Raw genomic sequence first — 12957 nt, forward strand, 5'->3', positions numbered from 1 at the left:
ATGATTTTATAATTGTACCACAGAGTTTTATATTGATCAACCCTGGTTTTCAACATTAATTCAGTAACAAGGTTGGTTTTGAAATACAAAAAAATACAAAACCTACTTTATGCCAATACTTCATTGTCATAAATAAAGAAATCAAATAACAAAATATTATAATAATTTATTGTAAACATTGTAACAAAAATATCACACATATAAAAAAATATAACATAAAAATGTAATAATACTGATGACAATATATTATAGTTTTGAAGACAGCTGGAAAACACATAGAACATGTCTCACATATTAATTAAATGTTCACCTTTAAAACTATTACCCTCGTTGGAATAAGAGACCACCCTTTTCCCACTATACAAAACTTGATATTGTAAATGTGTTTATTTCATCTGAGTTAAACTTTTGCTAGATTTTATTTTCAATTTTTTTTTCACTTCAATTTTGAATTAAAATATCAGAGGTTTGGGAAGGTATAGTTTCTAGATTTTATCTTAATAATAAAAAATAGTGAACATTTTGCACTTTACAGCAATTGCTACCTTCTTTTGACTTGAATGCCATTCTACAAACAAATTAGAATTCTATTTTCATTTTGTAAAAAATCTGGTATCCATTGGCCAAAATCTATCATTTCTCATTATAAGGTAAACCCAGTCTGCTCTAAATAAGGATAACAAAAGTTATTTTTCTGAATTAAAACTGTTCATATATAAAAATTACACTGACATTCCAATAATTATCTCTTCTGCCATTACTTTTTTTTGAGAATGTTGAGATAAATGGAATTGGATTTTTTAGACACACGTTTCATAAAGAGCATTTTTTTTTCTCCAGTGAAATAAAATCCCCCATTCTCTGAACTTCATATGGACTTGTTAGGTCAAACATGTACCAAAAATATTCAGATTTTTTTTTCAATCACAATCATGATACCCTTTTTTGATATATTTATAAACATAATACTGATAACATACAAATACAATGCAATTGAAATAATTAATAAAGAATTCAAATTTAAAAACAAATATTGACATTAGACATACCCTTATATTTACCTCTGTGTATCGCAGACTTCAACAAGTCAATGCTTTAATTTAAGTCATGGATTTAGCTGTAAGTTAAGACTTTTAACAAACAAGGTCGAACACACACATATTTTCACTTTTTACAATTTTTCACAAGCTTATATCATTATAATCATTAAGGTATTACCAATGTTATTTCAACTGATCGGGCGGAGCTTACGTTTTAATTTGCATAAGGACAGTCTATTTGAAAATGTGTGTGATAAGGATGATTGCCATTATAAGTATTACTGATTTCTAATCACCTATCAGTGTCATCAAAGGAATTGACTTGACACTTCCTTGATGAGTTTATCCTAAAACACCTATCTATAGATGGACTGGTTTATTATGAGCGAACCGATTAAACTCTGCCCAGTCAAGTGAAATAAATCGAGTAATACTACTGAATAAAAAGATGATAAATGTTTTACTGTGGATTCAGTTTTATTCGTTGGATACCAATTTTTAGTTGGGTTCGTAGGTACAGTGAAACCACAAATTTAAATGAACAACGAATTACAAATTTGCTGTATGATTATATGCAGATTTCTGAATAACAACAAAATCAAATATTCATGAAAATACAAGTTTTCTTTAATCCACCCAAATCTGTATCCACGAAAATAAATGGATCCACAGTACATGCAATTAACAAAACATGTTGACTAAATGCATTATGAAACACCTTAGCTCTAATTTCAAATTTCATTAAACATGATATGGTATACTGTAATTTCACTAGATTTATAAATGTTGCACTAAGTCCTTTACATGCTCATTTCCAAGCCTTGCTTGCATTTTCAAATCAGAAAAATTTATGATGAATAAGCAAGAATTTCAAAATTTATTTTGAATATTCTTTTAGATTGTGAAAGTCTATATATTAAGCAGAACATTCTTTCTACAATGTCAGAACTATAACTGAATAAGAAATATCTTAAATTGTATATTAGAAATTTACACATTACAATTTGAAAATCAAGCACAATCCATATAAAGAAACATCTTTAAATATATTCAACATTATTTTAAATTTCTTTGGAAAAATTTCTTCACAAAAAGCTCTGACTTAAATTGGTTACATATTCCGTAAATTTGTGAAATATAGAATTCTTAGCAGACAAATTTTTGCTGTAAAGTATAAATTAGAAAAAATAATGTCTGAAGCAAGCATGCACAGTCTACTCAAATCCTACAGATTGACTAGAGCTTATGTCTGAAATGCACTTGAGAAGAATAAGCCATGTTGTCTACCCATGGTTGTGACTGTATCTGGTTGTGGGTACTGATAGGTCTTCTCATAGGTACCAGGTCCTGGAACACGCTGCAATGAAAAGTGAAACAAACTTTCAATAAGTGTGTCAATGTTAAAAAATATACAAAGCTGTGAAAATTTTGTTTTCACGAGATCCAACCAATCATCTGCTACAGTTGTGATATGATGTATCAACTTTTAATTCATTTTAAACAACAAATACTATTTAAAATACATATTAATTGAAACATTTAATCAGATTTTTAGTTTTCCTCTCAGTTCTATTTCGTTTGAATCGATGAGGATCTTTTATTGAACTTCTGGAAAAATTATGATAATTGTTAACTTTTAAACCAAAAAATCCTCATGCAAGTTGCTAGAGATTATGATAATAACTCATAACAGCATTATTCATATCAAGTGGTTAAACATGAGGATTAAAAAAGGTATGTTAAAGTATTACATGTATGTAATGTGTAATTTTACATCTTTACTCTATAAAATTAAGGTGAACCACTAAAGGGAGGTAATTCAAACAATCTTTTTTTTTGTATTATGATCTATGACATGCAGTCTACAAGTATTAGATTAATCATGCAAATGATATTTCTAAATAATTCTTATATGATTTGCATATCTACAAATACTTGAATGTGATTGGTCCATTCAGGTTTCCATATCAATAACCAATAGAAAAAATGTCTTTAATCCTATAATAAACTGAGAAATCAACAAAAAGGGAACAGTATAAGTGTTACAATAGGTAGCGTAGATATATTAAGTAGGAAAAAAAATCCTGAAATTAAAAGCAAATCTTAATGTCAAATAATTGATTGAGAAGTAGTCAACTGGCAAGGGCTGACTGTTTAGTATCTACATAGCACAGTTATAGATTTTAAAGAAGGGATTGCCTCCCCCTGATTCAATAACAATATTGATTAATCTTTGCATAAGCAGAAATATATAAAATAGTATTAGATTATTAAATCCCATTGGTACTGACAAGGATTTTCTATCTTTTTTTTTAATCTTATTTAAATGAATATACAGTGTTTACTGTAAATTACTGCAAAGTCAGGAATATTGGTGATGTTCTTATTACTAGTAATACAAAAATTGCAACCCTATCAGGTTCCCAATAATAAAAACTCTCATTCATTTCAGTAGTGCTCTTCCTTCAAAAAAGTTTTGCAACCACATATAAAATCCAATCCCATATCTTTACCCGTAATGAGTGATTCACAATAATAAATTCACACATTAATTTATGAATTACAATAGACAGAACTAAAAATCAGGAGTAAAAATTCAAATCATCTGAAAATTAAATTATTCCATTTCCAAAGTTATATATTGACTACAGGTAATTTACTGTTTCCTGTTAAAATTTTATATCAACTAAAGTAATATTATGTTTATCTTTTTAAATGATCTATAAGTCTCTACTAATATATATCCATTTTGAAAAGACTTCATGCCATCAAATTTAAAACCCAAATCCAAACAAATTTATTTTGCATTTTAATCCCCAATTAAAGATAGTAAATACATTTTAATTTATTTATATACCCCAGTAGTTGGTCTTTTCAATCAGGACTGTCTATAGTGAAGATTCTTTCCAGATATATTTGTATACATATTTTATACTTACCGTATTGCCACCACCCTAAAATTTATGTATGTATTTCAAGTTAAGGCTCCTGAACAAATGCCTCATACACAGCTACTTTTGTGTAGGTACTTTTTCTGTACCAGAAATCTAAAGTCGTGGAAATCTACTTTTAATATTCAGTACTATATTGTTACTTTAGAACTATTGTAATATTTAGGTACCTGCATTTTAAAGTACTTTATTTGTACTTGAAATTTAGGTAATACAGATTTTTGGTTACAATGTAACATTTTCAGCATTTTGAAAGTTTGTCTATTTCAAATTTCTTAAAGTTATGATTTTCAAAGATGGAATATTGTGATAATTGTTGGTATTATTTTTGTACCAAATTTTTTAGTACAAATCAAGTACTGTAAAATACTGGAGTCGATTTCACAAAAAACTTACGACTAAGATTGGTCTTAAATCATGAACAAATCTGTATACTTACGATCAATCTTAGTCGTAAGTTTTTTTGTGAAATCGACCCCAGGTACCTAAATATTACAATAATTTAAAAGTAAAGAAATAATACTAAATATTAAAAGTAAATTTCTGGTACATGAACTACAGTTTTTAGTACAGAAATTGTACCTATACAAAAATAGCAGTGTACCTTTAAATTAACTAATTTGATTGATTGCCTACATTAATCATGTGTCAGTTATCAATATTTAAAAAAAAATGCCTTGAACTGTTCAATCTGTCACTTATCCATTGATTAGTCATATCTAGCCTAGGTTAAAAATCGGATCAATACCTGCCAACTTTCACCATTTAGGCATGAACTACAAAATTTTGACAACTAGTCCATATTGCATGATAGTGATCTTAAAAAAGCTCTAAAACATCATTTTGTTAAAATCTATATAAAATATTTGTCTCATTGGCCTCATTGCACGATCATGATTATAAATAAACCTTTCGAAATTTTTTTTTAATCTACAAAAAAACAAAATTGGTTCCTTTTTGCCATGTCAGACAATCCTGATCAGTAAACTGTCATTAGTGAATGAATATTCAATAATACTTATAAATGCTGTGATATTATCGATATAATCATATTGCATAAGATAAAACCATTACATATAGTACACTTACTGTATGTGAACTAGAAAATCTTGGTGTTTTTGACTTGAAGCTTGATGAAACACTTATTTTAGGGTAGATACTCTGTTGTTCATATTCTCCTGGACCTGGGCCTTTTCTCTGCGACAATATAAAAGAAAAAGATTCAAATGTGCAATTAATTATAATCAGTAAGTGTAGAAGAATATAAACATGGCCATAAGAAAAAAGATGAAAAAGATAAAATCATCCACAAAAAAGTGCTCCTTGAGAGGCTCTAGGTTCTCATTTCACAAAAAAATCTAGCAGAAAAAGTAATTGTATGTCATGAACATTTCAATATGCTTATGATAAATCTATTGTGGTAAGATTTTTTGTGAAAAGAGCTCCTGTTATGTTGTTCATGACATGTGGAAAACTCTTGATTTACTAGAAATCAGAAATTGCATCAACAGATCATAAAATGAATGAATTTTTACCTTAAAGGTGCAATATTAAAATTCTTTTTCTTGTACTTTTCACAATAAGTAAGACACTTAATAGTAATAGACTGAAACAGATGTTAGAAATGAGACAGGAAACCATCAAGAAAAAAACCAACTTAAAAAAATATTTGCCTAAATTTAGGCAGAGAAGGAACATACTATTTATAGCAAAATTATGCAAAACTTGCATTTATATTAAATAATATAGCAAATAAAGTAAGATTGGGTTTGTTCAATGTCCAGTGGCAAATATTTCATGCATATTCAGGAAGATTGAAGTTTTGAAAAAAAAAATCCCAAAACAAGTATGAGATCAATGTCATCAAGACACTTACCGGTTTGAAAGGAGCTGTTGGGAATCTTTTATGTTGAGATCGGAACATATAATGTCTACAAATAAAAAATATGTTGTTAGATCAACAGATATAAGCATTGTTAAATCCTCTACAAATATGTATATACTTGTGTTCTATAAAATTGATTTGAAGATATCCTTTAGATGAGAATTTTTCTTGGTTAATTTTCATTTAATTTAATCTTTGCAATTTCTACAACAAAATCTTATTTCCAGCTAGGGCCTCTGTTGTTGTGTGGTCTTAGTAGTTAAACATCTGTATCACTATCCTGTCTACACTAAATGCTGTCAGTTCAAGTTCCACACATGGCAGGTTCACATACTCCAATCTTAAAAGCTGGCATTCAACTACAATCAATTGATTAATTTTAAGGTTTTATTTCTTTACTTTTTTTAATCAGATTTAAGAGGGGATGTTTTCAGAATATTATTTGAATCATAAAACTCATGAAAAATTAAACCCTAGAATTTTCAACTTTACATTATCACATGTGTGCTCTTGAAGTGTCTGGTATTTGGTACCTTCCAGAGCACCTGAGACTGTTGTTGGGGTTTATGTTTCTCAGTTTACATTTTAACACATTGTGTTATGTACACTGTTGTCTGTCATTTTGTCTGATTTTGTTTTTGCCATGGCAGATGATAGTTATGTAAGTAATAGTTATACATGTACTATATAAACATACTTAGACTGTTGTTTTTCTACTGACAATGACAAATATTTTTCTAAAGCATATGCATTAGGGCTCACGTTGATATCCTGTAAAAACAAATAGAAAAAATGATTTAATTTAAGATTTGATTTCCATGAATTATAATTTTAACCTCATACATATTCATTGGCATACAAATACAGCTGACAAATTGTCTGTTAATAATGTAAAAAATTTATGAAGAAACTAACCTCAGGCAAGGTAAACTGACCTTCAAATGTTTTGGCTAATTCTTAATTTTTTTGTTTGTTATATATCTCTTCTTGAACTGTTCTTATACATCGTTGGCTTTTAAATATTTGTATGAGCGTTCCTGAGAGGGTAAATCAAGAAGGGAGAGATTCATTTGCGCCAAAATGTGTCCTTTTGCGCCACAACTTTTTTCTCTAATGCTACGTTTGCGCCACCTGTTTTAAAATTACATGGTATCATTTGCGCCAAAAAATAAAACATACGATTGCGCCAATTATAAGAAAAATGACTTTCCTACACCTTAATTATTCGGACTTGGAGCCGGCAGTTTACACGGCAAATGATTCCTTTTCTAAAACATACTTTCTTCTTACTGCTGCTGCATGAGTACTTCCTAATTTAATGTATGCAGTAGCTTGTAACTTCACTGTATTGTCCAAAAAGACAAACATTGAAGGATGAAATGCATAAAACAGTTCATAATAATTCCCCGTGGAATGCTTCTGCTCTATTACTAGTACTTCTTGTGATAGATAGACGGTTTCAGCCCATGCTGATGGTGGGAGCAAAGCACTGTGTCATCAACGTATGTGGCTAAACATAATCAGCAAAAGCTTATATTTTCTTCTCTTTTGGCATATCTTGTATTAAATATTCAGCAAAGCAGTAAGTTTACTTCTCTCTCTGTACATGGACTGTCTACTGCATTTCAAGTCATTTCTCTCCAGATGCTCATCTTCATGGTGAAATATTTCTGATCATAATGAAACTTTTTTAAGCCAAACATATAAGAATAAATATTAATCTTTAATATTTATGATAGATATTGTATAGGTTAATTGGCGCAAATGATACATTTGGAAAACAAAATTTGGGGCAAATGATACCCATGAAAAACAGTAATTGGCGCAAAAGGACTGTTGCCATCAAGAAAAGCTCCTCTGACACATAACAGTAATAAAATGTCTTTATTTCAACTTATTGAATCAAAATCATTTACATAATATCAGAGTAACATTTGAAATAATATGTAACCATCACTTACTCTGTCTTTCGTTCCCATATTAAGGGTATCAAATTTGTCTCTCCTTTCTGCTTTGAAGTTATAGGTGGCTGGTAATGTGTTGAACCTGAAAAAATTAGTAACTGATAATTAAAAAAGTTAATGTTTTAATTCATGACAACACAAAAATAGTGACCCTGATGCATAATAAGAATTTAAAAATTTTCATCGTCTAAATTCCTAATTTTTTGCCATTATGTATAGTACAGTGGAACTTGCCTAATCGGACACACTGGGGGCCAGAAAAACATGTCAGATTAAGCAGGGTGTAGGAATACTCAGGTTTTTCTGCAAAGGATAGGCCTATTTTGGGACCATGGAAATGTGTCAGTTAAAGCAGGATGTTGGAATACTCAAGTGTCGGATTAGGCAGATTACACTGTTAATATCAATATTTTTATTCTATGAGATTTTGAATATACAAATGATTTGTTTTTCTTCAATTATTTTATTCTGTTTGAATTTGTAAAATCAATTAAGTAGTGGTATTATTTTTGTCTTCAAACTCAATGGAAATCATTTCACATTTAGTAACATTTTTGTTTATGGTTAATGGGTTTTGAACATCCAGTGGCAAATATTTCATGCTTATCAAATTTTGTAAGCCTTTATCATGCATTAGCGGCCAATGACATCTAATCTTTTGCAAGTTTATGTGAAGATTTATATTTGGATATAATTTTAAATATACTCATCCTTTAAACAATTATTGGTATTTGCATGAATTGATATTCATTTTACATAACATAAATGTATAATATAAAAAAGAAGATGTGGTATGATTGCCAATGAGACAACTATCCACAAAAGACCAAAATGACACAAACATCAACAACTATAGGTCACCGCACGGCCTTCAACAATGAGCAAAGTCCATACTGCACAGTCAGCCATAAAAGGCATAATGTCTGTATGTTATTGAAAAAAAAAGTTTGTTTTTGAAAATTAATAATAGTGTCCCAAGAAAAAAAACATGCCCTCACAAAAAACAACTGGTGAGTGTATTATTGCAAACAAAGGCATAAAACAAGAATAAATATAGTACCTTTCTAGAAAACTTGGGAAGTTGTACGCCCCTGGTAAGAGTTGGGCACCCTTTCCATGTGGATGTGGATCAATCGCTCTTCCATCAGATTTGAACCTGTATGTATTTTGTTTCTTTCTCAGATTGTCCAAAAAGGAATCTGTTTCATAGGCACCCGGTAATGGGGTTTCCTGTAAAACACAATAAAATATGCTTTATTTAAAAACAGACCTACAAGGGGCAACACAAAATTATAACACATACACAAAATATATTTAGGAAAAGAATTATTTAATTTGTAAATAAATACAAAATCAATTATGTTTATGATGAAGAGACACACTTATGTATTATAAGAATAAGAAGAAATGTTTTGTAAATAATAATGAGACAAAATGGTAAAAAAGACATGAACATTAAGGATATATATAGTGTTTAACAGTAGGTACTTAGCAGTTTATATAATATATGTCTGAATATATCAAGCTTAAATCGTCTATGACTATTGATGTGTAAACTATTATATAGTAATTAAGTTATTTAAAAAAAAACTGTAAATTAATTTTTTAAAACAATATACTTTTATTGAAAATCATTATTTATAAACATTAAACGGCTGGTTCCTTTAATCTTTTAAAGTGCATGTACTAAAATCATGATATAATCTACAAATTTGGCACAGCTAACATTATGTACTTACCCTAATATACGTTCTCCACCACGTCTCTCGTTCTGTTATAGGTGGATCGTATCCCTCGCCCAATGCTTTCCGACCCTATAAATATAATAAAAACCGTTATTAAACATATCCCTCATCCAATGCTTTCCGACGAAAACCCGTACTAAACAAACTAGTGACGTTGGCACAAAAGTTAATCTGTTTACAATTGGCATGCCTTTCCTTTTTCAAGACGAATTCTTACCTCCCATTGGTGTTTCGTGCTGATTGGTCTTGGTTCATTTTTATGTTGATCTGTCCTTGAGGTTGTAGTATCTTCAGTCGAGAGCATAGACCTCTCCCGGCTTTTCTCGGGGACTGGGGTCAAAGTCATGCTGTAGAAGTCTGTTGACAAACGGAAAAGAGATCACCTTTAGATTATTGATTTTTACCTTTTTGCGTCCTTAGAGACGGTCACGTGATTTAAATGCCAATTAACATGAGGATATTAACTAATGTCAAAAGACAAACGGTCCCTTTAAATGTATTTCATTCATTTTATATGCAAGTGTTGAAGTGTAAAATTAACGTTTATATTCTCAATTGATTTTCTGGATACGTTGATTATACATTAATCTAAGCGAAACATCGGATGCACTTTGCATCTTGATTTCAATTCCAGCAATAAACAAGTTAATACAATCAGTGGAGGCGCTTTCAAATTCATAGCACCATTTCTTCAATGGCGTAATTAAGAAGTATCACATTCAATTATATATTGTCATACGCTGTTATATTTCGTAATTTATATACCACATGCTATTGTTTGATTTTCTTATCTGTCACCTTTTGTTGTTTTTATTTCAATCTTTTCAATGCCTCAATTAAAAAAAATATATTAGAAAAAAATCAACTTGCAAATTTCAATTTGGTTTTGACAGTTTTTAGATACGAACCTGACCCTACGCAAATGTAAAACAATTTTAAATCCAAAAATGCGCGCAAACGTAATGCGCCCGTCAAACCAAACGATAAATAAAAATACACACGAATAAAAGGATAAAAATGTTTCGGGTGAAATAAGGAAATAAAATTAAAAAAAACACACTTTAAATTCATTATAAATCCATTAAAACAAGTTGTATGTATCCCGAAATACCGCTAAGATACTTGATTTGCACTTAGTGTAACTGGTCGGTTAAACTTATTCTATATGATTAATTATAACGATTTTAATATACTTAAGCATCCTATAAGTGAGTGTTTTAGACAGCATGCATGCATACTATATAGACAGACAAAGGAGTAGGTCCAGTAAGACCCCTTTTTGTCCCCAAAATTAACAGTTTTACAAAATTGTTAAAATGTAAACTTTTAGTTATTCATTGGAAAGTAGAATGTTTCTGCTACATAAATTTACATATATCGGGTACTAGCATCATTAAGTCATGCTAAATTACTGAAATCTTCACAATTTTAGCATTTTAGTTAAATTTTAGACGGTTTCCGTCAAAAAATGAAAGTGGCCGCATTTGTGTTCATTCTTAATATTGAAATAGAAGTTGTATTTGCATGATTTGATGATAATACATATCATTTATAAAGGTTGTGGATGAACACGGATGCGGCCGCTTTCATTTTTGACAAAAAAACATCTGAAAAGTGACATTTTTTGGCATATTTGATAGATTTTTCATATTTGAGCTTGAATCGGAGCGTTTTTAATGACTGAATCAGTTAAAAATTCTTTCCCATAAACTAGTTGAATCAAATGAAATAGACACTTTTAAAAGTGTTAAAAAGTGTTAAAAATCTTTCGTCAGATGAACCTCAAATTTGATGCCAAAATCGGCCTTTACCGGACCTACCCCTTTATAAATATGAGGTACCAATTATATGAATATCGCCAAAAACACATTCATTCCTTCATTAATTCAACATTTTAATCACATTTTATCTGGCTGAAATGTTTTTTTTTTATGGCGGATCCAGATCTTTTAAAGTCAGGAGGATAGATTTGGAACGGACAGTTTTTCTTAACGGTAACGTATTAAGGGATGTCACCTAAATATTGTGATAAATAGAAGTAAATGAATAACATCGCTCACCAACATTAATAAAAAAAAAAAAAAAAAAATGCAATGAACAGTATAATTCTGACAGATATTTGGTTCTCCTTGAAAAATACTGGGTCATAACATATCTTAATTACAGTCCCGAGTAATCTGAAGATATTTATTTAGAGTTAAATGATCAGAAATGCACAATTATATATGTGTATAAATCTACATGTTTTAATACAACTGCAAAAAAATTAAAAAAAAATGGTCGTATATTGCTATCACGTCGTCGTCGTCAGCGTCGCCGAAGACAGATGGTTTCCTGATAATAACTTTTGTATAAGTAAATAGAAATCAATTAAATTTTAACGCAAGGTTTATAACCACTAAAGAAAGGTTGGGGTTGATTTTGGGGGTAATGGTATCAACTGTTTAGGAATTAGGGGCCAAAAAGGGGGTCCAAATAAACATTTTTGTAGTTTCCAGTCATTAAGTGTATGAATCTCTCTGAAATTATACCTCAAGTTTCAATACCACAAAGGAATGGTTATGATTTGCTTGAAGGGGTAGGTGGGGGAGGTGTTATGGCTTAAACCGTTTAGGAATTAGAGGCAAAAAAGAAGGAAAAACAAGGTTTTTTTGGGAAATGGCCAATTAAGACAATTTGAAACCAGTGAAAGGAAGGTAATCCAAATATATTGAGGTAATCCAAACATGTTTGATTACCTCCCTTACACTGCTTTAAAATTATGTATAAAGCAACTTTTTTCTCATATCAGATTTCAGAAATTAAAAAGAAAAAAAAGTGTTTGATACATTTTTCTTTTCTTCTTCGGGTTGGGGCCAGTATGCAACAGCATAGTGTATTGCACAAAATCTACAAAAAAAGGAGGGAATTTTTTTAATTTTTGGAGGGGGTGGGGCAATTCGCAACAGCGTAGTGCAAAAGCAAAAAAATAAGTATAAATTCAAATTTTATAACCAATTTTAAGTTCTTTGACTACAGTTATTATGTGTCAGAAACCTATTATGTGTAAAATATTTAATTACATTCAAAATTCAGACCTGAATCAAGCGTGAATAGTGTGTCCATTTTTATACGCCCGTCAAAGTTTTGACGGGACGTATTATGGTATATAAATGTCCGGTGTCTTTCCGTCCGTCCATCTGTCTGTCCATATGTCCGTCTGTCTGTCCGTCGTAAACATGTCACACCGTAACTTGAGAACGACTTAACTAAATTTCATGAAACTTCATATAGTTGTTTCTTATGATGGTCAAATGATCTGTATACTTTTTGTTGAAAATAAGATTTAAACTTTTTGAGTTACGGCACTTTGTAACTAAAACAGGGGGGTGT

The 12957-nt window shown here is 30.1% G+C and overlaps 1 protein-coding gene across 3 annotated transcripts; it reads right to left on the bottom strand.

The window, feature by feature from the left end:
* Positions 1-151: 151 nt before the first annotated feature.
* On the bottom strand, positions 152-10482 carry LOC139516449 (protein STPG4-like). 3 transcript variants are annotated; one of them, XR_011662970.1, is made up of 9 exons: positions 9803-10018; positions 9580-9654; positions 8901-9070; positions 7838-7922; positions 6574-6647; positions 5868-5922; positions 5081-5188; positions 1594-2397; positions 152-1400 (listed from the first exon to the last, which is right to left on the bottom strand). XR_011662970.1 is itself a non-coding variant. In XM_071306573.1 (9 exons), the coding sequence occupies exons 1-9, from the start codon at positions 9929-9931 to the stop codon at positions 2284-2286; spliced, it is 825 nt and encodes a 274-aa protein (XP_071162674.1). In that variant the 5' UTR covers positions 9932-10020; the 3' UTR covers positions 2135-2283. The 3 variants fall into 3 exon arrangements, 2 of the variants coding, with proteins under 2 accessions (XP_071162675.1, XP_071162674.1); XM_071306573.1 differs by lacking the exon at positions 152-1400 and adding an exon at positions 3980-3994 and having other exon boundaries at positions 2135-2397; positions 9803-10020; XM_071306574.1 differs by lacking the exon at positions 152-1400 and having other exon boundaries at positions 1542-2397; positions 9803-10482.
* Between the last annotated feature and the right edge of the window lie 2475 nt (positions 10483-12957).

Source organism: Mytilus edulis, chromosome 3, assembly GCF_963676685.1.
Source record: "Mytilus edulis chromosome 3, xbMytEdul2.2, whole genome shotgun sequence".
Taxonomy (NCBI): Eukaryota; Metazoa; Mollusca; class Bivalvia; order Mytilida; family Mytilidae; genus Mytilus; species Mytilus edulis.

Excerpts from the sequence above, each read along its gene's own strand:
- LOC139516449 (XM_071306573.1), bottom strand. The coding sequence starts at position 9,931 with ATGACTTTGACCCCAGTCCCCGAGAAAAGCCGGGAGAGGTCTATGCTC. Across the intron at positions 9,655-9,802 it reads GCACGAAACACCAATGGGAG|GGTCGGAAAGCATTGGGCGA; the intron begins GTAAGAATTCGT and ends TTATATTTATAG. Across the intron at positions 5,189-5,867 it reads CAACAGCTCCTTTCAAACCG|AGAAAAGGCCCAGGTCCAGG; the intron begins GTAAGTGTCTTG and ends ATATTGTCGCAG.